General features: G+C 41.7%; 1 protein-coding gene and 1 pseudogene across 1 annotated transcript; one reads left to right on the top strand and one right to left on the bottom strand.

Annotated features, from left to right (window-relative positions):
- Nucleotides 1–751: 751 nt before the first annotated feature.
- LOC119725486 lies at nucleotides 752–6,333 on the top strand (annotated as a pseudogene).
- A 1,555-nt stretch (nucleotides 6,334–7,888) lies between these two features.
- LOC119725901 lies at nucleotides 7,889–13,180 on the bottom strand. Its single transcript, XM_038197500.1, has 4 exons — nucleotides 11,719–13,180; nucleotides 10,216–10,374; nucleotides 9,274–9,466; nucleotides 7,889–8,723 (listed from the first exon to the last, which is right to left on the bottom strand). The coding sequence occupies exons 1-4, from the start codon at nucleotides 12,702–12,704 to the stop codon at nucleotides 8,697–8,699; spliced, it is 1,365 nt and encodes a 454-aa protein (XP_038053428.1). The 5' UTR covers nucleotides 12,705–13,180; the 3' UTR covers nucleotides 7,889–8,696.
- Nucleotides 13,181–24,021: the final 10,841 nt, after the last annotated feature.

Genomic DNA, 24,021 nt, shown 5'->3' with positions numbered 1-24,021 from the left:
AAAAGGAACTGCGTTTGTTCGAATTTATACAGACGGTCTTATTTACATAAAATGGCCCCTCCCCCATTTCTACGAAATGACCAAGACGTTAGTGAGAGAAAGTAAAAAAAACAATTATGCAAGGGCGCTGCAACAATGCAACTATCGCTCTTGATCACTGACGTCTTGCCCAAGACTTCACTAATACGAACATAAAAAGGCTCCTTCATGTAGACATTTCTCGACGGTTGTGCACTGTACTCCGGCTTGCTTACGTCCAAACCAACGGGTTTCCGAATGCCCGTATCGTTTCGCACGTAAACCAGTTGGGGTACAGTGCACGACCATTGAGAAATTTCTTCATGTAAGAGAAATTGTTCATGTTCGTATCGGGCTCTGCATTTCTGGGAAACGACAGGTCATGTGTGACACACAATTTACAGATAACCTTGTAATGTGAGTATAGTTCCTATCAAATAAAGGCAATTTCAGCTCAGAAAACGCCACGGATAGAAAAGTGAAAATAAAACGTCTGACGTTGATGGCGGTGCCATAGTGTTAACTACTGGTGAGTACTACACGGAAACTTCAGCCACTGTTTTAGGCATTATTCTAAGATCCTTCTTCAAAATGCAATGAGACATGACCTACCCAAAATACAGATTGCTGTTTTGGAGAAATTTGAGCTTTGCGAGAGTCACTCGTTCACAGCGCACACATTGTTTATGCCGACATGTTTGTTAGCTTTATTTGCCTCGTTCTGATATTCAAGATGGCGTACCCCGAGTATAACTACTGCCTTGGCGAACGAGGCCGATGAGGCAATCCGGTTTAGGCTACATAAAGTAAATGTTCCTTGCTTGGATTCCCCCAAAATAGGTTGACACGTTCGTCTCACCCTGTGCCAAATCCGTGCCAACTGAGTATGACAGGCATCGTGCATATAAATGCAGCAGGCCACCTCACTGAAGTGAAGCAAGGCTGTGAACATGACTGAAGAACTGACGACTAATGATTAGTTATTCTGTCATTTTTGTGTCATTACTTTTTTCAGCGAATTAGTTAGTGACGGTTTCGCCCAGCAAATAAATGTGACGAAAGATCAGGCCGAGATATTAGGAGTTTCGGGATTTACGTGTGGCAAATCCACGACTGTGAGCTGGTATTGTACGCCTTGCCCACAAGGCACGTACGGAATGTCCTGGACTATTGAGGGATGTATTGCATGTCCTCCAGGTAAAACAGCCAATTCGAAAAGACAAATACAATTTAAAAGCTTCCATGATTACACAGTGTGAAGGAGACTGCAGGGCTTCTGATCCTGACGTGTGCTTGTTAGCCAAGGGAGAAAATGGGAAAATCATTGCAGCAAATTAAGTTTGAAAGTGGTTGAAATGCGGGGATTGAAATGTATCGAACATTTTGGTTAATACAGGTTTTCCCGGCCAATTTCGCCAATACAAGTTTTTATTCAATTTAGCGCCTGGCTCATTCAATTTAAAATAAATTTGAAACTTGACGTAGATCGCTTCACTCAAATTAAAAGTATCGTATTGTTCATTCAATTTCGTCTGAACCAGTAGTAAGGAATCGATCGCGCATTCATTTTCATTAATGGGCAAACATGTTTCACATTTTGTCAGGCATCTTTTAAGACTTCTGCATGTCCGTGTTCCTACAAAATTCTGAATTATATCAGCGGCGCATATTAACACATCTGAAGTCTTCAATCTGTAGACGCACACCTCTCTTTCTTAGAACTAAGTGTTCAGACAGACAGAAGCAGGAATGAACCTACAGAAGTGGACATGTGATCGTCTGATAGAAGTGGCCCATGAAAATATTGGAGAAAGTACCCAACAGATGTGTTCCCGATGGTTCAACCACTACTAAATATACATATGCCCCGATGTCTTGCACGTCAAAAGATCGATGGTTGGATCGGCGGTGTATAAAAAACTTACAAAATCAGATCGAAAAAGAGCAATAAAGAATTTAAAGGATTACTCAACTTGGCAACATAAAGATACCCCATTACCCCTTATAGATTTTTTTCAAACTTTTAATCAAGTAGAAAGATCAACATTAAAAAGGAACATTCTGTAGTCCTTTTCATTTCATTATTTCGTAACATCATCTATCCCCCATACCAGTTTGTTTGTTACGTTATAAATGTTACAGTCACAAAGAGTTTGAAAAAAAAACCTCGGAGGAAAATAGGGAAATATTTTAATTTAATAATCTTGTTAATTGAAATGACCAAACGATGAAAATTATTGTCCATAAACGAATAAGGAAAGGAAAGCATGGTCATACATAACCGACGTTCGCTCATTTGAATGGTACAACCATCAAACGATGTCAAAAACCTAATTAAGAATGCTTTACAAATTAAGTGTGGAATGCACCAAAACGAAATAGAATGCCCCAAAACAAAAACGAACGCTGGGAGCAAAATCTCGGGTGCCTAAAAATTGCAATTCCACACTAAACTGAACAATGAAAGAGAAACCTCAGTTTTATCAGATGTCATTATCACGCGAAATTTAACAGACGATAATGAAAATGATCAGAAAAATCGGAAATTGGCCGGGAAAACATATAGTCTGTCAATTTGTCATATCGTTAAACCGATTTATCTCAGATTTTCAATTTCTCCTGGCAATACAGGGGGCTTTTACCAAATCAAGACGGGGCAAGTGGCTGACCCCTCTCAACCTATTAACTGTCAGAGATGCAACAATGGCACCTACGTAACGCCTGAGGCGCACCCTGGTACCAGTCCTGCGAATTGCACGGTGTGTCCTATAGGTACCAATAAAAACCTTCACGCTGGCTTCCGTGCCTGTCCGTGCCTGGATGGCTACTACCGTACTGACCGGTTCGGTGAATGCAATCCTTGTCCAACCGAAGGAGTCAACTGCTCAGAGGAGTATCAACACCTCCTGCCTGGCTTCTGGTGGACCTGGAACTGGGGTTTGTCGGATGATAACTACCTATCCTACGAGCGATTCGTCCAAAATGTGCGCACTGAAGATTCCAGCTATGACAAAACAAGCAAGAGGTTTTCGGGTGTGTTACCCAAAGTGCATAAATGTCCTCACAGTGAGTCGTGCGTGAATGCTGTACTGGGTGGTATCAATGCAACGTGCGAGGAAGGCTACACGGGTTGGCTTTGCTCCCAAATGCAGTCCGCACTTTTACCCTTGGTTCGATCACTGTTTTGAGTGTCCCAAATGGTGGTGGTTCCTGCTTGAAGTCATTGCTGTATGCGTGGCCATTGCTCTGACTGTCATTATCATAGCTTGGCAGGTACGTAAGGTCCGAAGAAACGGTCGGTCTGCCGTTAGCATGCTGCTTGCTCGAGGGAAGATCCTACTGGGTTTCTACCAGGTCATGGGGGAGATATTCTCGGCGTTGGATGAAATTGCATGGCCGAAGATATTAACAAGCGTTGGATCTATCTTTAGACTGTTGGAGATGAACATTATCCGATTGTTTATCAGTCCCAGATGTTATGTTCCCAACTTCACTTATCCTAATATTTACATTGAGTTCTTGGCCGGCATTAGTTTTGTGGTGTTCGTTCTGCTTGCAGCCTGGTGTTTCTACATTTCCAAGGGGTGTTACTCGAAAACAAAGAAAATATCGCGTGGGGAACGAAAAGGTCTTCTATCGCAGACCAAGCAGAGGTGTTACTTGTTTGTGGTGATACTGCTCTTCATTTCCTACCCCAGCCTGTCTAGTGTTATCCTCACATTATTGCCCTCTGGGTGTCACCTCTTCTACATGGACGAAAATGACACCCTCAATGTGACCAGACTTCAAGCCGACTACTCGATCGATTGCCAAACACAGCAGCATGTTCAGTTCACACACGCAGCTGAGGTCTTTCTCTTCTACGTTGTTGGGTTTCCCTTGGTGTTGTTTCTTCTCATGTGGTGGAACGTCAGAAAACGGAAGAAGACCGGGGCTGTCGGTGGTAGACGGGAAAGTGAGGATCAGCCTTTGCTCGATGGTGCTAGTCGGTGTCGTTTGGATGCCGGTCGTGTCGCCAGTTACAATAACGAGGTGCCTGGAGAGACAGATGATGAACTCCTGCACACGGAACCGCCTAGCCAGGCTGAATTTAATTGGGAGAGTTTCCTGTGCGAGAATTACAAGCCAAGGTTCTGGTACTGGGAGATTCTGGAGCTGGCCCGCAAGATCGTCCAGACGCTGTTTGTGCTGTTATACGGGCCTTACGATCACTTCACCATGTTCGCAACCATAGTCATATCGGTGGGCTTTCTGCTCCTGCACGCTTACGTCAAACCCATGAAGGATGCTGCCGAGCATCGTCTGCAGATGTGCTCGCTTGGTACCATTTTCCTGAATCTATTGGCTGCGTCACTGCTTCTGTTGCCAAGCGAGGATGCCCAATCCAGCCAATATAGAAAGGATGTCCTTTCTGTAGTACTTGTACTAATGAACCTCAGTATCATCGTTTTTGCAGTAAGAATCAATTCCCATCTACTTGTTGCATCTTAACGATCTTTTTACATCTTGCAGATGACAGTATGATTCTGAGTAATAAAAAAACCTGACCCTTTGTTTAGTATTGAAATTTGGTCAGAAGAGCTTTTAGCTTTCACAATCAGAATAATTACTGTTATAACAAAAGTACCTTCTAGTAACTAGTACAAGGAAACTAGTATCTTTTTCTCTGCATTCATCTCTATAGCTAGCTTGTTCTGGACCGGCATGAAGGCTATATGGCGCCATGGATGCTTGCGTCGCTTAGGATCGTGTATTGCTGGGGCGTGGGGCTGGTGTTGTCGATACCGACATCGTGGGCTAGAGGTGAATAACTATCTCTACGATGACAGCGACGAACAGGATTAGTACACAACGACAGTCAACTTTGAATACTAGAGATAGTTTCACGTTCAGTCAACATTGGACCTCACCTGACTCTGTATAAACTCTATATAAAAAGGCAACCAAGAACTTGTCACACAGGGCATCTTTTCGACAGGCAAGTTGGAGGCATAAAAGAACACGTAGTTCCTCCCGAACAGTTGATTAATAATTCCTCAAGAACAGTTTACATTTAGTTCCTTAAGAACAGTCGATAGTAATTTCTCAGAACATCCGACAGTAATTCCTCAGAAAAGTCGATAGCATTAAATTCCTCAGTTACAGTCAATAGTAATTCCTCAAGAATAGTTGATAGTAACTCCTTCAGAACGGTTTTTCTCAGTTTGATTACTGAGAACTAGTTTTTCTCGGAGTTGGGTTGCACTGTGTGGTTATAATTTGCTTGGCTATAACTTATTGTTCAAAATTTCTGGGTAGTAATGTGGAAATAATAATGAATTTACGGCGTATATTATGTGTAAATATTATGTGCACAGATTTTTGAAGGGGACACTGGATAAACTATCATATACTTTATATACTGATATTTTGTTCAATTAAAAATTTAAAATGGGCCGGGGCGGACAATTAAGCCCCCCCCCTGTAGTTACGGCACTGGTTCATGATTTTGTTCAACAGGTTTTGTAGTTAATATATACTATCCCCGTGATGTTCAATATGTAATCTTTATACCCAGACGCCAAAGTGCGTATTTTGTATTAGTAGACTTTAATAGGCCTGGTGGTCTGCTGATTGCTGTGAATAGAATATTGTTTAGAATTGCTGGGTAGTAATGTTGAAATAATAATGAATTTACGGCGTATATTATGTGTAAATATTTCATTTAATATGCAAGGTCGGTTGGGTTTCACTGCTCTCCACGGTGCTACTTTTTGTGCAGCGACACTGTAACAAATCATGGAGCTATGAAACGTTTTATATCTCAATGGACACTTTAATGGTGCGAGTGAGCGAGGTCTGTCGTCTACTTTTTGTCAACAACGTCCTGAATGGATAATAAAATTACCTGCATTACATAACACAGCAAATGAAAGCCACTAGATAGCATGAACCTCAGTGAGAATGAAATCGAACATGGTCAAATATTTTAGGGTGATGATAATGGTCTCAAACAACACTGTCAGATTTAATGAAAATTCCACATCATTTTGTTGCTTATCCTCTACAATCTAGAATGCTAATTCAGTGCCTTGGCCACATTTTTCCTAAAGAAGAGCTACTACCCACATGTGGCGGGAAGGGGGAGGAGCATAATCAAGTGGGAATATTGTGACAGAGTGAGTCTTGTGAGTCTTGTGAGATCCAACAATGTAGTTGTGTGGGAAGAAGGGGGTATCGTGCACCCTCGGAAATCAACTTCTAAGGCCAAAAAAAAAAGTCTCCGGTTTCTGGTATGCGCGCGTGTCGCCGTAGCCATGCGCGTCGGCAAAATGAAAAGTTTTTTTTTCAATGAAAGATGATGTCTCAAAACCGCCAAACTCACTGGTTTGACTGGAATCCTGCTGCCGCACAATTTTAACGTGTTTTGAGATGGGGTTATGGTCGAGAATAAGCTTTATGTGGCCTCTGTGGACTCCCATATATTTGCACTAAGTTTAGTCGGGCACCATTTGCAGTCATCAGCCGACATTTGAAGCAAAAAAATCAGGTAAAAAAAAAAAAGCCGCGTCGCCGCACCACTTTTTGGGCAAGCTCCATACCAGAAACCGGAGGCTTTTTTTGGGCCTAATCGACGTCTCCAGGTAAGAAAAAATGCGTAGAAAACGATTTGCTATGTTAAAAAATTCAATTTTTTTTTTAAACGTATTGTTTTTATGCAATTTAGTGCCGCCATTACCGAAACATTTTTTTTCACTGTATCTCAGCCAATATTGCAAATAACTGAACGAATAAGGTGTCTTTACCCATGTTTTCAGGGTCAGAGAACACAATAAAACTATTCTGGAAGTGACCACATGTGTCTGCGGCATAGGATATGCAAATAAGTGCACCGAAGGAATGCCGCCATTACCGGAATATCACTTTTTTGGCATATCTCGGCCAATATTGCTCGTAACTACACAAGTAAGGTGTCTAAACCCATGTTTTGAGTGTCAAGTATCATTCTAAGACCATTCCTAAAGTATAGTGTGTGTCATGCGTCCTTGGCATACGGTAAATATGTACATTCTAAAGTGTCGGTTTATCAGAAATTTGCTTTTTAGCGAATGTCTCAGCCAGTTTTGCAGCTAATGTTCACGGAGGGTTTTTTAAGGGCGATACTTTTGCAATTTTATCTTCAATTTCCCATTGTTCTTCCCAATCCGTATAAGTAGTTATGTAGTGATAAAAGTTGAAGAAGTGGCTTTAATGAATCATTTGACCCCCAAACACGGCCTAGTCACCTTGATTGAGAAGTTAGGACGAAATCATGCAGAGGTATACACAAAACTTGTATTTTACCACATGGCGACAGCTAGTTTGCATATTAATTGATTTGAAGAAAACAAATGCTCATGGCTGTCAATTATGTGACACCCGCCGGAATACTGATCTATACAAGGTCCAAATGACCAAAAAAAAAATGAAAACACGTTTTGTGCAGACCTGTGTGCACTCTTCCGTGTTCAACAGCCGGAGAAGTACGATGGTTGCGATGGCCTCGCTGCAGCGGCGTCCGATCCGCTCGATATAGTTCGGAATTTCATTAGACCGGAGGTTCATTAATCCCAAGGTTTGATAGTCGGAACACACACACTTCCTATACCCGGGGCCGGGGGTTCATTAGTGAGAAAATGAACAGCTGGTGCGATAGTCCGAAGGTTCATTAGTCCATGGAGGCCGATGGTTCGATAATCAGAAGGTTCATTTGCCTCAAGGTTACAATAGGGTATATTAGGTTCAATAGTCCGACATGAACTCAAGGTTCAATTGGCATTCGATCTACATGTACATGACAGCTACATTGTATTTTGAATAACAAACATGTCAGCCCGGCAACGCATATAGGTATTATGCACTCGTGGATTTCTTCACAATTTATGGCGCTAACTGGCGATGTTTTCGAAATAAATGATGGTGGAAATGAAATGTACAACTGAAATGTATTCCAGAATACAGGCCTACCACATTCAATGGGAGAATCACTTCAAGTGTTATTGCTTGGTTACTACAAGAATTTTTATGTCGACTTCTGGATTAACATCTTCTGGATTAACATCTCAACACATTGTAAATTAACAATCACGTACCCTAATCATTTTGTTCATGTACATGTATAGAGTTTAATTTTAGTATCGTATCTAAATTGCCTAATAGTATTGTAAATATGATCTATACCAGTATGTTGCCAGCAGCAATTATTCGATAAGACTGGCATTTATACGTGCATGTTATTGTTTTTCTTGTACGTGATAGCAAAAAAATCATTGGCTTGCCTTTTGCCATTCAGGGTTGTTGCCAATATTGTGCTTATAGTTTCTTTGTGACCTTGTTGTAACTCACACTATTTGCATGGTGTCTCGTGTTTAGTAATGCGTGCTATTCCTCATGAATATAATAACATGGGATGAAATGAAAGCAAACCCCCGCCACTAGGGTCGGTTCCTTAATCTGTGTCAGCGTGTCATTTCTCGTGTCAATCTCAAAAGGGATCCATCATTTGATCCATGCAGTAACCACATTTGAAACAAAAGCCGATGTAGAACAAGCTCATGGTCTAATTTGAGGTCCTGTAAGCCATTTTCTCTTCAATATTCTTATGTGGTTCTGCACTTTCCACATCCTGAATGTCTCAAAGGAGTCATCATTCAGCCGCCTCATCGCGCCTGGCCATGGTCTTGCACCTGCCAATTAAAAAAATAAATCCATTAAGTAAATTCCCATCTCTTCTCCATAACACAAAAGAGCAGGTGCTATTGTATGGTAAGTGTGGCCTAGTGGGCCTATCTCCATTTTACTTCCCCCACATTATTTGTTCGTTCATTCCCTTTAGGTGTGCATCCTTCCCTGACTTCATTTATGCTTAAACTTTCATCACAATTGTCTGGTAAAATACAGACCTGCCGTACGATACGCTATGCAACAGAATGAAGTAACCGGCGCGCCAACATTAGCATATTGTGGGTTTGTTTATTACTCTGGCCCATACATGCCTGATGAGGCATCGATTTGCTATTAGTCCGAAGGTTCTTTAATCCCCAAAAGCACGCAAGGTTCAATAGTCCAAATTGACAGAGGCCCTTTTTGTTAGCGGACTATTGGACCCTTTTGTTGATTCAAACTATAGAACCTTCTGATTATGTAATGCTATTCTGCTTTCGTGACTAACGAACCTTTGGATTATTGAACCTTCGGACTAATGAAATAGCCTCCCTTGCTGTATACATAACGAACCTTCGGACTATCGAGCGGTAACCGCTGGCACGCCCGATGAAGGCGCTTGACCCTGCCTTCGAGGTTTCTTCTTCGCCCTCGTCTGTCTGACGATCTCCTCTGTGGGTTCTGCGGATCTTGAGGGTCATGTCGCTCCACTTGACAAGATTGGGATGGGGAGCCATTAACAGTTTGCTCCATGTGCTGAAGAAGGCTATTAAACACACATAAGAATGCACTAGTAAGTTTAATTGATAGTATATACACTGTAATCAGTTACAAAATTGTGAATTGTAGAGTCTGAATTCCAGATACTGCATCTCTTTCCCGTTCTCTTATAAAATTCTGAGCACCTTTTCATCATAGTGATGTAATACAACTCTCCACAATTGTCACCTTGTGGACGGAGAAACTTATCAGGCGCAATTTGTCGGGAGTTATTACGTTGCGAGCATACATCGGGCGGAAGATATTTTCACCATAACTTTCGATATTGCCCAATGAATAATGCACTCTCGTAATACTGTGTGACGGAAGGGCAACGTCTTGTCCGAAAGGCGAGATACTTTGATTATTCGCCAAATTACTTATTACTATGAGGAGAGATTACTTATTTTTTCCGATGTCACCAGTTGAACTTAGTACCTTTTTAGTCACCGAACACAGCTCTTTGTCCAGATGGAAGTGACCACATATAAAGTATTCCATGTGGATTTATATTCAAAGATTGCTTGAGGTGGCACATATGCGTCATTTAATACAATCACATTATGTGGGAGTGCCTCCAGGTTCTTCATACAAGGATAGAAGCTTGTACGTCCCAAAATGTTTGTAACAAATCTGAACGTTGCTTCTTCTTTTAAGTTTAATCTCTGTTTAAGCGTATCCTCTTTACTCACCGGTGGCAAGAATTAATGAAGTCAGTATAAAACAAAATGAATCATTCGAATAATATGAACTTACCCTGTACATGGTTGTTGGTTCTGGTTCAACATGTAAGTTGTGAACGGAACATGAAACACTGGCCCACCAATGTAGGTCTGTTCTACGTATTCAAAGTACTGTTGAAGTTGGGGGTACTGCTGTACAACCTCCTGCACTCGTGTCTCATCGGTGCATGTTCTAGGATTAGGACAAATGAAGTAAAATACTTTCAATATACTGTTAAATCCTTACCAGATAATATGTAGACTACGTGGATATAGGATTTCCCGGCCAAAATCACAAAGCGTTCATTCACCTCTGCCAGATTGGTCGCTTATTTTCAGACGAATTTAAATGAATGTCTCTTCAATCCCGTTTCATTCAATTCGATTTTTGACATTGTTTGTGTATTTAGTTTGAGAAATAGGCGGCCAGCCTTATACCGACAGACGCGCTCGGAGTTAGGCATACGATGCAAACACAAGCAACTTTTGTTCATTCAAATAAACATATCATTCGATTTTATTTAAAAGCATGATTTAACATTTCAGTCGTATAAGTTAACAATATAATCATGCATTCAAATTCTGACACATGGATCATTCAAATTTAAATTACACGGGGTGTAGATGACCATGTGTGTGCGTTTGTTTATGGTGTAAATCGAGGACACACACGTGCAACATCATCGATGAATCGAGGACTGGAACCAAATCGAGAACGACCATGATTAGAAAACGTGTACAAAACCAATGAGAGCTGTTGCAAAAAAGTTAAGGTATAAACAAAGGAAAAGGGAAGAGGGACGATAGAAAATCCTCGATTTACACCATAAACAAAAATTAATGAGTTTGTCTTACAGTCACTATGTGGACATGTGAACTAAAGATGTCCACATAATGCAGGTTGTGTTCACGTTATGTGGACTAAGCCGTGTCCACATAATGTTTTGCCCTCTCTGGAAAACAGGCATTTTCGGGTAAGAGTTATCGGTCGCAGAATGAAGAGAAACATTCAAGGAAATTAAAAAACAAATTTGGGGTTGAAAGAGTTTTCACAGTTTAAGTAAAGTTATTTTTATATAAACTACACGAATGCAAAGGAATGTCGACATAGCGTATGAAAAACAAACACGACTTTGTCTGTGTGTGTGTGTGGGGGGGGGGGGGGGGGGGAGAAAGGTGACGGATTTAAGACATATGTATACACGTACATTGTATAATACTGTCAATATTCGAGTATCGATGTTGCCCTCGGCTGCACGGGGCACCCCAGGAAAATTATATTCACCTAGCTTAATGCCAGCGCCTTGCATGGCAGTATGTACTTGTGTACTATTTCAGGCATATTTATCGAAAAGGAACAATAATTCGATGTTGAATTGAAGCAATATCTCATATAATGTACATGTATGAAAAAATATTTTTATTGGTAACACGATTCATAATTGACAGGCGCCGGACCACATATTTAAGAACTTAAAAGTCAAGAGTTTTAAGCTGAACCGGTCAAATTGAATGTATAATAAATAGGCCTACTCACTCGAAACTCAAGGCAACATGTGGGATGGGGAGTTGGTAGCCAAAACCTAGCATTCTTCCCACCACTCTCTGCAAGGCTGGGTCTCGTAGGTAGGGGCCTTCCAAGCCAAGCTCTGTCAGCTTCCTCCATGGGCTCTTACATACTCTGCTATCCGCATGTGGTAGCTCCTTTCCAATTGCATTGATGAGATCCACTTCAAAATCCGTAATGACCAAGCTTGGAGAGAGCGGACGATCTGTGATGGCAATAATTTCTCGTTTGATTGCTTGCAGTACGTAGAGATACTGTTCTTCTCGTTTATTAGTCACCAAACTAATCGAAAGAGGTAGGATCAAACCACGGTATCGGCCATATGCTGTAACAATTTGTGTGAAGGGGGCAGGTGCTGTGTGAAATGTTCCGTCAATGAAAATCTCACTGCATTGCTCAAGAACTTCAAGCTCTCTCCTGCTTGCAAACACGGCTACTCCGATAGCATTATCTATTGCCAGCAGCTCTCGTTGGCCGCCCAAGGTCTCGGCCCATGCGCCATGAATGTCCGCCATGTCGACGGATTGACTGGCAACAGGACGACAAGATCTTGCCCTGAATCGTAGCAGCGAGGTCCTAACTCCATCAAAGTCAGGAAAGTTTATCCGTTGGGCGTGTGGTAATCTTGAGGTGACCTCGTCGTATGCCCTTCTGACTGGAAGCGAGGGTTCTCTTCTTATGACATTCTTGATTTCTCGTATGAACTGGAATCGATCCAATCTGCCATGTTCCGGAGGATGTGCATGCTCCGGCTGCTGGTTGTCTAGAACAACGATATTTTCTCCTGAGCCGAAATCATTGGTGTGTAAAGGGACTCTACACTTTTTATCCGTACATCTCCAGTAGACCTTTGTACCTGCACTTATTTTGTTCCTTTGGTATCGATATCCGTCATATACGAGAACCAGGCCACCCCTACGTTCTCCGGGCAGGAGATAGGCTCCAGTGTTTGCCATTTTAGCGACCAATCTTCAGTCCAGGTGGTGCATATGCAGGTATCCACTTTACTTCGAAACTCCGGCCAGTATATAGACGTCGGCTTCTGAAGGTTTTTAAATTATCCCGCCTATAATAATTTACCTGATGCTAGCTTGCCCAAGAGGGGCGTTATCACGACGGTTAAGCGAGCGAGCACTCTAGTACTAGTAGCTCTAGGCTACATGTCACGAGAACTATTCGCTACTCCTGACGTGAGGCTCTGTAGCTGTTAATGATTCAGTCTATACATGTATGTGATGCGTTAGTGTGCATCTGTATTCCACTTCGAAATTCCAACAGCCTAAGCAAAATTTGTGTAATTATCCCACCGAAAAAAATAACATTTACCATCAAGCTGGCCATACACACCGCCATACACATAACTGAGTCATGAGATTAATTTGGTGCCACGGTCTTATTCCATGCTGTTTGTACACAAGCCATACCTGAGCGTTAGTGACTTCCGCGAGAACGTACCATTACAAAGGAGGTGTGACTTTCCTTGTGACAGTTAGTTTTGATTGAAAACATTGTAGAATGTGCCCTTCACCACCCCCAATGTGTAATGGGAAGGTCTGACAAAGCAGTGGGGCCCAAAGGTCATTATAAACTATTCAAAGGGCATTGAATAAAGGGCAATTGAAAGGACGTAATCTCGTACGTACACCATGACTGCACTACACTGCAAAATATTAGGGATGCACTGAACTAGTTCAAGTGAGAATTTCTACGCGAGTCATTAGCATAAAAAGTGCCCCCCATAATTTCTTTTGAAAACGGACACCGTTTGGCTTTAAAAACGGTGGAATTGTGTAAATATACCCAAGGATCAACTCCCTGGTTTTTGGGCTTCCATCTGAGGGCAGGCTTGATAAAATTACGGATGAAAAGTGGGTCCTATTTGCCTGTGAAAGTGGAAGGATGCCACTTGTAAAATGGCTACATGTAGGCTTGGGAACTATCACTTTTCGGGAGGTGATTTTGTTTGGGTGTGAATATTAAAAAATGTAATTGGCTAATGTACCTAAAATTTAAAAGAAATGAAAAGATGAAAGACAAGACAATAAGTTATTTTTTGTTTGAGAAACCCCAGTGATGTTGGCTTGCATGTTATTTGGCCCTGAATTTTGTTGATTTTACAATGTTTTCAATGGGGCTTGAATTAGTACAGTGGAGCCTTAGGTGTAAGGGATACGTAATTACGTATATGCGTCTCGAAAAAAATGACCGTTAATTTTGGGTCATGATTTCACCAGACGTACATAACACAATTCATTTTTTTTTATGTTACATGTACATTGCCAGGAAGGTGCACGATGAAAAGAACAACGTAACACGGTGATTTAATATGATAGGTGATTTTTCTGAGCCGCATGCGTCTCCGGTAGACGAACTATTTCTAATGGTCCCTATTGTGACCAAGGGCGGATCCAGGGGGGGGGGGGGCCAAAGGGGGCCATGGCCCCCCCCCAAAAACGAAACCAATTTTTTTTTTTTTAATGTGACATCGCAATAAAGGCAGGCAATGAGTACACCACCATCTTTTCCTCAAAAAAATTGGTTAAAGTGGTCAGATATTGCCTCAGATCGCACCACAGAGCATCTAGAATCCAAAAAATTTTCGGGGACCTCACGGGCCCCGAACCCCACGCCGTAATTTTTTAGACCCACTTTTTTGGGGGGGACCAAATTTTTTTTTTGGCCCCCCCCAAAATTGTGTTCTGGATCCGCCCTTGATTGTGACTTGAATGTGAGTAGGATTCCCTCCGCGATCCATTCATTTGACTCGTTGTATGCATTTGAAGGAAGAATAAAGGAATACATTGATTTATTTTTGCATATTATCTGTCGAAAATGATCAATCAACAATCAAATGATAGTAATTAGAGTGTGTGTGTGAGTTTGTTTTTGCATTCAATAGGGAACGTCGAACAGTAGAGGACAATAGGGTCCCCAATTCCCGAAGGTCCCCAATTTGGCGACGTGTACAAAACATATGGGAGTACAAACAAAAGAGGGACCATAGGGGCAAATGTACACGTGGGGTGGGGTGGGTAGAGGTTGGAGCCTTGGAGGAGGGGGATAGAGACGAAGTAAACACCAGCTTTTTGGTTGACATCCTTTTGGGGTAAATAGTGTTGAAAAGACAAAAGTGCCTTTCTTTAAACATTAAAAATTGCCCATGTTTTTTTCCCAGTCAAATGAGGGCGGCATTAATGTGATGTCATTTCAGGAAGACCCGTACCCAACCTCGTCCCCAGGGCGTCGAGCAGTACGCGCCCACCACTACCTGCTCTCTCATCCTGGCATTGGATCATTTGCATGTGCAAGATTTTTGAACACGTATGCAAATGAGGAATTGTCAGGTGCCTGCCTATGCGTTACATTTGCGTTTGTTGGTGTCTGGGGTATAAACAAAATCAATTCCTCGCAGCGCGAGCATGGCGTAAGTTACGAAACTCGATTTTATTTTAATTAACTGGTCCTATATTTGCGAGACAACATGCAGTATCACATTTCATATTAATATGGACATATTGGAATGAAATGAATATTTTCGAGAAGGCGTGGACGAATGATCGCGAAAACACGTACTGCACGTTGTGAATAACAACACCAAGTATACGGATATAAATCCATTTCTAGCCAATTGCGGTATCGAATCAGGATAGGAAGAAAGTTTGAACGAGGTTGGAAATAAGGTAGGCACTGGGGACGAGGTTGACTCGTACCGTACTGTTCATGGGTTTTCTGTTTATGAATGAAAGGTTTGCAGAAACACCATGTGGGAATCATCTTACACTAAGAGAATGGTTCTGAAAGAAACCAGAGGTATAAACTCGACGTTCCAGTCAGTATATGCTGTCACCGTCTTCATATCAGAAGAGTGCCTAAACTCTAAGAATTTAAATACTAAGTGCCAAAAACGACGTTTCTGTTGAAATTGTGGGCCCAAATTTGCTCTATGATAACATCTTGCGAGAAAACTAGTGTTCATTGGGTTACTATTAAAAAAAAAATCAAAAAAATCACCAAATAAAAAAGTCAAAACTTCATATCACCAGTAAATTCGTATCACTAATAAATCCTGCCCTCCCTTCCCCCCCTATACCCTGTTACAATCGTCACCACTCTCCTATGTTCCCCCTGCATCTTTCCCTTCTTCCCCACTTCCCCTTAGTTGAGTATCACCCGTATCTACGGATTGAGCCCAGTTCTGTATAACGTCTGATGCCAGCCAATCGGAGTCGACTTTACTAAATCGTGACGTCATTTCATTCCTAATTCAGGACTAAATGGTTTGATTGGTCAATTCGAATGCAGTGTTTGTAATATAACAAAAGCCAGTCGCGATATCGCGTAACATGATACAGAGCGCGTGACACATTTTTTTTTATCCATTGTCTATGACGCGCAACGGGTGATGATGACCGAAGACGGGCCCGATATAGAAAGCGCCCGCTGATTGGTCAAAATATAGAGGTCAAGAGGTGGTTGTCTTGCCTAATTAATCATCGAATCTGCTCACAATCATAGACCTTTACGCACGGCATTCGCCGTGGTATTACAAAGACTATCTACCCCTTCGGCTTCAGTACTCTACTTTGTCACTCAGTGGATTTAAGCTGTCGAGTGAGCATGTTCTAGCCTTTTGTCAAGCGGCGGAGCTGCGAAAGCACGAAGCGACTGGAGCAAAGATTAAAGTCAGCACGTACGAGTGGCGAAGCCACGAGGCCCTTTCTAACTTGATTTTGTTGAATTATTCATATTTTTTATGTAGAGTGCTGAAAGGTTAACCAATCACAACGCGCATTTTTTGCCTAGTTGCTTCAATTTGTGAAAGAAGGGTGAGTAATGGAAAACGTAAGAGGAAATAACTATAAGTTCAGATGAAAAAAAAATAAGTTCATACCCTTAAATAATTTTTTGAAATACTTTTATAAAATTAAAATTAGATGATGAAAGAACAATTACGCGGTCACGATCTCGTGGAAAACTAGACCCACATTTTTTGTTTTAAAATTTTGTGCAAGCATGCGCATCCGGGGTGCACGCGCATCCGGGTAGATAGAATAAAAAAGCCACGCGCGTCCTAAAATAGTCCAGATTCTGGACTTTTTTTTATCACAGGCCCTTAGGGCGCCCTCTCCAAAAACACTCGCCTGGAGAAAAAAAATGGTTTCGAGTTTCGCTCGTACCCCCTCTGCAAACATAGCCTTTAGTCAAGGCCCACACGTCTTGATCCGGGACACGTGACGCGCCCCGGATGCTGGCACGTAAAAAGACTATCCAGCGAGCGGCAAAGCCGCTCGCGGGGTAGTCTTTTTACGTGCCAACGCCCAGGGTGCGTCACGTGTCCGGATCAAGACGCGTGGGCCTTGACTAAAGGCTATGCAAACAGGACGCTGGGATACGCTGATGAGCTTCACAGAATCTTGTGAATAAGGAAGTGGCCTATGAACTATGTATAAAGCATCGGGCTGCAGCTGTTCAAGACCGCAGTTACACAATGTGCGCAAATGCTATCCGAAAACTTCCCATAGAAATGCGCACATTCCATACCAGATGTGATTATTATAAGGTTGGCTGGTGCGAATCTGATGTACATAGCAGCGGGCAAAACCTAATTTGATTTATATCACCCCGACGCAAAATTCCATCTTATAATAGTTTATGCGGTACCCGCTGCTATGTACATCAGATTCGCACCAGCCAACCGATCCCGTTAGCTCGGTGGTCGAGTGGTAAGACATCTGCACTAGAAAGCAGGAGGTCGTGGGTTCGAGTCCCACCCGAGTGATTTTTTCAAACTTTCACTCGGGAGGTAACGCACTGAGTATACAGTGTTCAAACGTCGGTGAAGGGCAAAACCTAATTTGATTTATATCACCCCGACGCAAAATTCCATCTTATAATAGTTTATGCGGTACCCGCTGCTATGTACATCAGATTCGCACCAGCCAACCGATCCCGTTAGCTCGGTGGTCGAGTGGTAAGACATCTGCACTAGAAAGCAGGAGGTCGTGGGTTCGAGTCCCACCCGAGTGATTTTTTTCAAACTTTCACTCGGGAGGTAACGCACTGAGTATACAGTGTTCAAACGTCGGTGAAGGGCAAAACCTAATTTGATTTATATCACCCCGACGCAAAATTCCATCTTATAATAGTTTATGCGGTACCCGCTGCTATGTACATCAGATTCGCACCAGCCAACCGATCCCGTTAGCTCGGTGGTCGAGTGGTAAGACATCTGCACTAGAAAGCAGGAGGTCGTGGGTTCGAGTCCCACCCGAGTGATTTTTTCAAACTTTCACTCGGGAGGTAACGCACTGAGTATACAGTGTTCAAACGTCGGTGAAGGGCAAAACCTAATTTGAGATGTGATTATGTTTCACTGCGGACCATGTGGACAACATTTTGAGCATCGCATAAAATAATGCAATCTGACCGTTCGTGATTCGAAACGGGGCCTGAGCAAATGACGGATTTTTGTTTGTTTTTGTATTTATTTATTGTAATTTTTAAAGAGGGTAGTCCGTTTCAGTTGAAAAAAACTGCTTTCCAAAGGAGCCCTCCCATTAAAATTACATGAAAACAGAATGAAACAAAGAAAATAAAATTACAAATATAGACAAGACTTTACAAAAAAAAAACAAAAAAAACTTTACACAAAATATACAGTATAAGTAAAAACTAGCAGAGAGCATAAAAACACTTATTGCACATATACAGTTGCACATGTAGAATTAAAAAATTATTACATGGAATTACATGGAATTACATGGAGTCCCCCAGTAAACCTAAAAAAACAGTGCTAGTAAAAGGCAAAACATTACAGTTATCCCGATTTACACGTCAAAAATAAAATGCTAAGAAAGAAAAAAGTCGGGCTGTAAAATAAATGCCTTGTCATTCCTCAAAGATTTGCATAAAGTCCAACAACAGTGCATGTAACCTAACCAAAAACCACATATAAACCAAACAGTTACACATGATGATTACTAAAAGTGTAGCTACATGTATAAACTGCGATCATATCACAAACCGTCCCCTCAGAACTGATTAAAAACCGGATTAATTTAAAATATGTTGTTTGAGGTTGAGTTTAAAAAGTGAGGCTGAGGTAGACTCTCTTAAGCTTAAAGGAAGATTATTCCAGATTTGGCCACCAGAGAATGTAAACATACGTTTGCCAAAGGAGTTGACAGAGTTAAAGGCAATGTTATTGTTGGCATTAGAGCGTGTATTGTGGGAATGAACATTTAACTGAGAATGGATCTTTGAGGACAAGTACAGAGGAGCTAATCGATTGATACAATTGTACATCAAAGTGGCATTAAAGTACGTTACGTTGGTTGATCTTCATCCATCCAAGTTTGTTAAACAGATCATTAACATGAAGGCATCTTACTTGGCAACCCAAAACTAATCTAGCAGCACGGTTTTGAAGAACCTGAATCTTATTGAGATATTTTTCACAGGTGTTAAACCAAACTGGGAGGCAATAATCTATATGAGGAAGAACAAGCGAGTTGTAGAGTATATGAAGCGTAGATTGATTGACAAAATAACGTAATCGTTTGAGCACTCCAAGTTTTTGGGCTAGTTTGTTACACACGGCCTCTATGTGTTTGTTCCACTTAAGATTACAATCATACCACAAACCAAGGTATTTAAATTCAGAGACAGTCTCTAAAAATTCATCGTTAAGTCTAATATTGAAACCGTGTGTCACAGCTGATTCTGATTAAACATAACTTTTCTAACTATTTTAAGTTTCCACAGCAGGACCATTATTGTCGTTGCAAATTGTACAGTTAATCTGTTGTAATCCTAACTTAATCCTCTACACTGGCCAGTCAAGGGCGGATCCAGAACACAATTTTCGGGGGATTTTTTGGATTCTAGATGCTCTGTGGTGCGATCTGAGGCAATTTCTGACCACTTTAACCAATGTTTTTTTGAGGAAAAGATGGTGGTGTACTCATTGCCTGCCTTTATTGCGATGTCACATAAAAAAAAAAAAATTGGTTTCGTTTGGGGGGGGGGGGGGCATGGCCCCCTTTGGCCCCCCCCCTGGATCCGCCCTTGTGGCCAGTAGACTTTTGTTGTTCAGCCAGGGCTTGGTGCTGGAATTTAGTTGGCGTGCTTGAGTGCTTTTCAGTATGCGGTAAATGTGGGTGTTGGCTGATATAAGATGGAGCAAAGTGGGTGTGTGTGAGTATTGCTATACATGCTGTTGTTGGGTTAGCACTGTGTTTTGGAGTGCATGCTGGCGTAGCCATTTTTGGCAGCTAATTGTGCCGTCCCTCGGCCATCAGCATAGAAGTTTCAGTTCTGTGAGATTCTTGGGAGTGGCTCGGACAAGCATAGGTCAGCGTGAGAATTGGACAATTATGGTCCTTATATGGATGTACCTGAAGTTGATGTACTTGTGATGTACTACCTGGCCCTACTGAAGTTGATGTACTTGTGATGTACTACCTGGCCCTACTGAAGTTGATGTACTTGTAATGTACTACCTGACCCTACTGAAGTTGATGTACTTGTGGTGTACTACCTGGCCCTATTAAGTGGTGAATTCTGAGGGTTGGTCCCATGACCGCCGACGTACAACGCCATGTCCCTCTGACTGGATTGGTCCATCTCTGACCTAGACGATGAGAGCGGGATACCTACCGCAGATGTGACAAGCCCTATCAGCAAAACTTCAACAGCATATTGATTTAGAATTGTATAATTTCTTAATAATACCTTTTGCACTTTGATCACCTGATATATTTACGCACATTTTGAGTGTACCATTTGACATATAAATTAATAATTTGATGCTACTATTTGCCTGGATATTAAGAGCATTATTTTGTTCATATACTCTTGTGTATTGCTGCACAGGTGCTGTTGTTTGGATGTACATGTATAATTTGTGAATATTGTGTATTGATGTATTGATGTAACCTGTGGTGTCCAGCTACATGTAGCAGTGTTCTTTGACTTAAAAGGAATGGAGATTGTTGAATTGGTTTAGTGTAATATTTGTGAGAAAACCCCAGGAATTGTCATTCTATGTGATTTTGATTGAATCGTTGAATTGGATATTGACTTGTAGGTTTTGAATCGGAAAGTTTTAAGCAGCCAGTGATGTTTAGGTGAACACAGAACGGATTGTTAATAGTGTGGATTTATGGATTGAATTGTTAATAGTGTGAATTTATTATCCGGGTTGTTCATAGTGCAGATTTATTGATTGAATTGTTAATAGTGTGGATTTATTGCTAGGCACGTACATATAGCTACTGGATGCTGATATTGACCGTAGATATTTGATTGTAGATATTGAATTGGAAGTGTGAATCGGTCAGTTGTATTTGCTGTGAACAACGGAAAGTAGATTGCTAGATATTTCAAACAGTGAAGTTACTTACCTGCTATAATTCCATTGTATAAACTGATTGATATTTTGAGGTGGTTTTATATGTACCTATAAGCTGACTATTAATACGATTTCATAACGAAGATTTCCCCTTGACATTTCTGAACGTACGATTTTGATGTTGTGTAAATTTGTCAAATAAATTTGTAAGAGTAATTTGTAAATATAAAGGATATAGTTCATTTGTCTTATTGTGAGAGTCCCGGCAAATGTGACACCGTGAGAGGAGTTGAATTTGGTTTGGGATGATCCAAAGAGCATGGTCTAAGATTTTGCGATATTTAGGGTTAACTTATGTAGATACATTCAGTCAGAGATTGTTATGAGTTCATGGTTGAGGGTGCTTTCAATATCAGAAATGTGTTCAGAACCATATAGAATAACCGTGTCATTAGCGTATAACACAATCTTACACTGAGAAACAGAATCCGGTAAATCATTAATAAAAATGATGAACAACAAAGGGCCTAGATTTGAACCCTGGGGGACTCTATGAGTTATGCTATTACTTTTAGATTGCACCGAGTCAATAACAACAATTTGTTCACGATCAGCCAGATAATGATTAAACCATGCTAATTCATTCCCTTGGATACCATACTGAGATAGCTTGGCTAGTAGGACATGGTGATCTACGGTATCGAAGGCCTTAGTAAGGTCTAAAAAAAACCAGCGCCAACTGAGTAACCCTTATCCAAGTTGGACAAAATGAAATCACATACATCAACATTGGTGGTCAGGGTAGAATGCTGAGGTCTAATTCCGGATTGAACATGTGAGAGAAGGTCATTACTATGCAAATGATCATAAACCTGAGTGTGTATAGCCCTCTCGAGAATTTTGGATATGAATGGTAATTGGAATTGTAAATTTACAACACATAAGTGAATTTCCTACATTATTGCGCTTTTTAACGAAAAAAACCCCCATCTCTAAACTGGAATTAAACAGTAATGAATCAGTCTTAACGGCCGTTCAAATGACGCGCAGGTCACAGGTCACGCAAAATCCAACCAATCAGAGCGTGAATTGATCAGAGTATCCAAGCGTCCTGTTTGCAAGGCAGGGGTACAACAACCGCGTCCCCAGGGTGTCGAGCAGTACGCGCCCAACACTACCTGCTCTCTCTCATCCTGGTATTGGATCATTTGCATGTGCAAGATTTGCAAATGTGAAGTAGTCTGGTGCCTGCCTGTGCGTTACATTTGCGTTTGTTTTGTATGCGGTGTCTGGGGTAAAAACAGAATCAATTTGTCGCAGCGCGAGCATGGCGTGAGTTACGAAAAACAGTATTTTAATTAAACTGTTACGATCTTTACGAGACAAACATGCAGTATGACATTTCATATTAATAATAACAAATTGGAAAGGGCATTGAATCTCTTGGCCATCGCAAGGACTCAGTTCGCCTCAGCAGAGAGAAAGTGTGGATGAATCGTCTTCGAACTATTCAACCACATGGTCTCAACATCCAACTTGGAAATGATTAATCTTTTTCTTCCTCCATTGTCTTCTGTTACAGATAATCCACCTGGTCTTCATTGTTTGTGTTTACCCATCTTCCCCCATCTTTCATCCCTTTCCACCTCCATACTGTCCCCCCCCCCCGCATAATCCCCCTTCACTCCCACACTCTTTTGTCCGTTCCCACTCCCTGTGACCTTTGATCCTTCCCCTTTCTGGTCCCTCCCCTGTTCATACCAGACCCCTTGTGGTTTGCCATCTCCCTTTGTTTCTTTGTTCTCTCATCCACCCTCCCCTGCATCTTTCCACACCTTTCCCACCTAATCCTCCTTTTGTGTTTCTTCTTTCATCCCTGCATGTTTGTGTGCACCCCCTTGTTTATGTATGTGCCTCTGTCATTTCTGTTTTAGCCTCTGAAGAAGAACTTGCTAAGTTCGCAACGTCAGGCCACATTAATTTTTAAATTGGAAAGGAAATGAATCTTTTCGAGAAGGCGTGGACGAGTGATTGCGAAAACATGTACTGCACGTTGTGAATAACAACACCAAGTACACAATATAAATCCATTTCTAGCCAATTGCGGTGTCGAATCAGGATGCAGGATGGAAGTTTCCTATCCAGGGCTTACTATTGGAAACAAGGTTAAAAATAAAGTAAGCACTGGGGACGAGGTTGGGGGTACGAGCAAAGATGAGAGTCTGCTGTGTGCGCGTGCAGTGGCTCGGGTCGGGCGCATATGGGGGCGCACGCTCGATTGATCACAGAGAACAGTCCAGGCATGCAGGCAGTGGACTAGTCCTAACGGGCTAATGATCGGTTGGAATTTTGCCACCCTTTTAAGCTAGCAAAAATAGAGATTATAGAGGAAAACATAAGAAATTCTTGACAAGTTGGAAAAGGCCTCGTCGCTTCGCCACTCGCGTGTGTGGTCTCCCGCTCCAGTCGCTTCGCGGCATCGCTACTTTGTCTTGGCCGATGGTTGATTGTAATCACGCTAATTATCATCATTAATGTTTGCATTTACGGAGAGATCCGTATAATTACGCCGAAAATACGGAACATTTCACTTTACGGAGTCCGTAAATTTACGGGCATTTTTAACAGTGTAGTGTTAATAATCGTCGGTTTTGAGCAGCGCCCCCATATGGTACGAGCCCTCCCCCAACCACCTATTCATTTTCGGAGGCCAAGTATCCGGAGAAAAAAACCTTGTCTACATTTCAGATTTGTTTGCTGATGAACCCCCCTACGAAAATTCTTGGATCCGCCCTGCCCCTGCACGTTTGTTTCTTATGTGTCGTTAATTTGTCTCTGAAAAAGTCTTTCAATTGGTAATTATATCAGGCCTCTCTAGCCTTTTGATTTGTATATATCAGGTCAATTCAGTCAGCGAGCAA

This window comes from Patiria miniata, unplaced genomic scaffold (genome assembly GCF_015706575.1).
Source record: "Patiria miniata isolate m_02_andy unplaced genomic scaffold, ASM1570657v1 HiC_scaffold_19, whole genome shotgun sequence".
Lineage (NCBI taxonomy): Eukaryota > Metazoa > Echinodermata > Asteroidea > Valvatida > Asterinidae > Patiria > Patiria miniata.
This window is presented reverse-complemented; position numbering and strand designations above follow the sequence as displayed.

Bases quoted from the DNA above. Each gene is read 5' to 3' on its own strand.
- LOC119725901 (XM_038197500.1), bottom strand. From the start codon at position 12,704: ATGGCAAACACTGGAGCCTATCTCCTGCCCGGAGAACGTAGGGGTGGC. The intron at 10,375-11,718 runs GTGAGTAGGCCT...TCCTAATCCTAG, and splicing joins CATGTTGCCTTGAGTTTCGA to AACATGCACCGATGAGACAC. The intron at 8,724-9,273 runs GTTCGTTATGTA...TTTAATTGGCAG, and splicing joins TACCGCTCGATAGTCCGAAG to GTGCAAGACCATGGCCAGGC.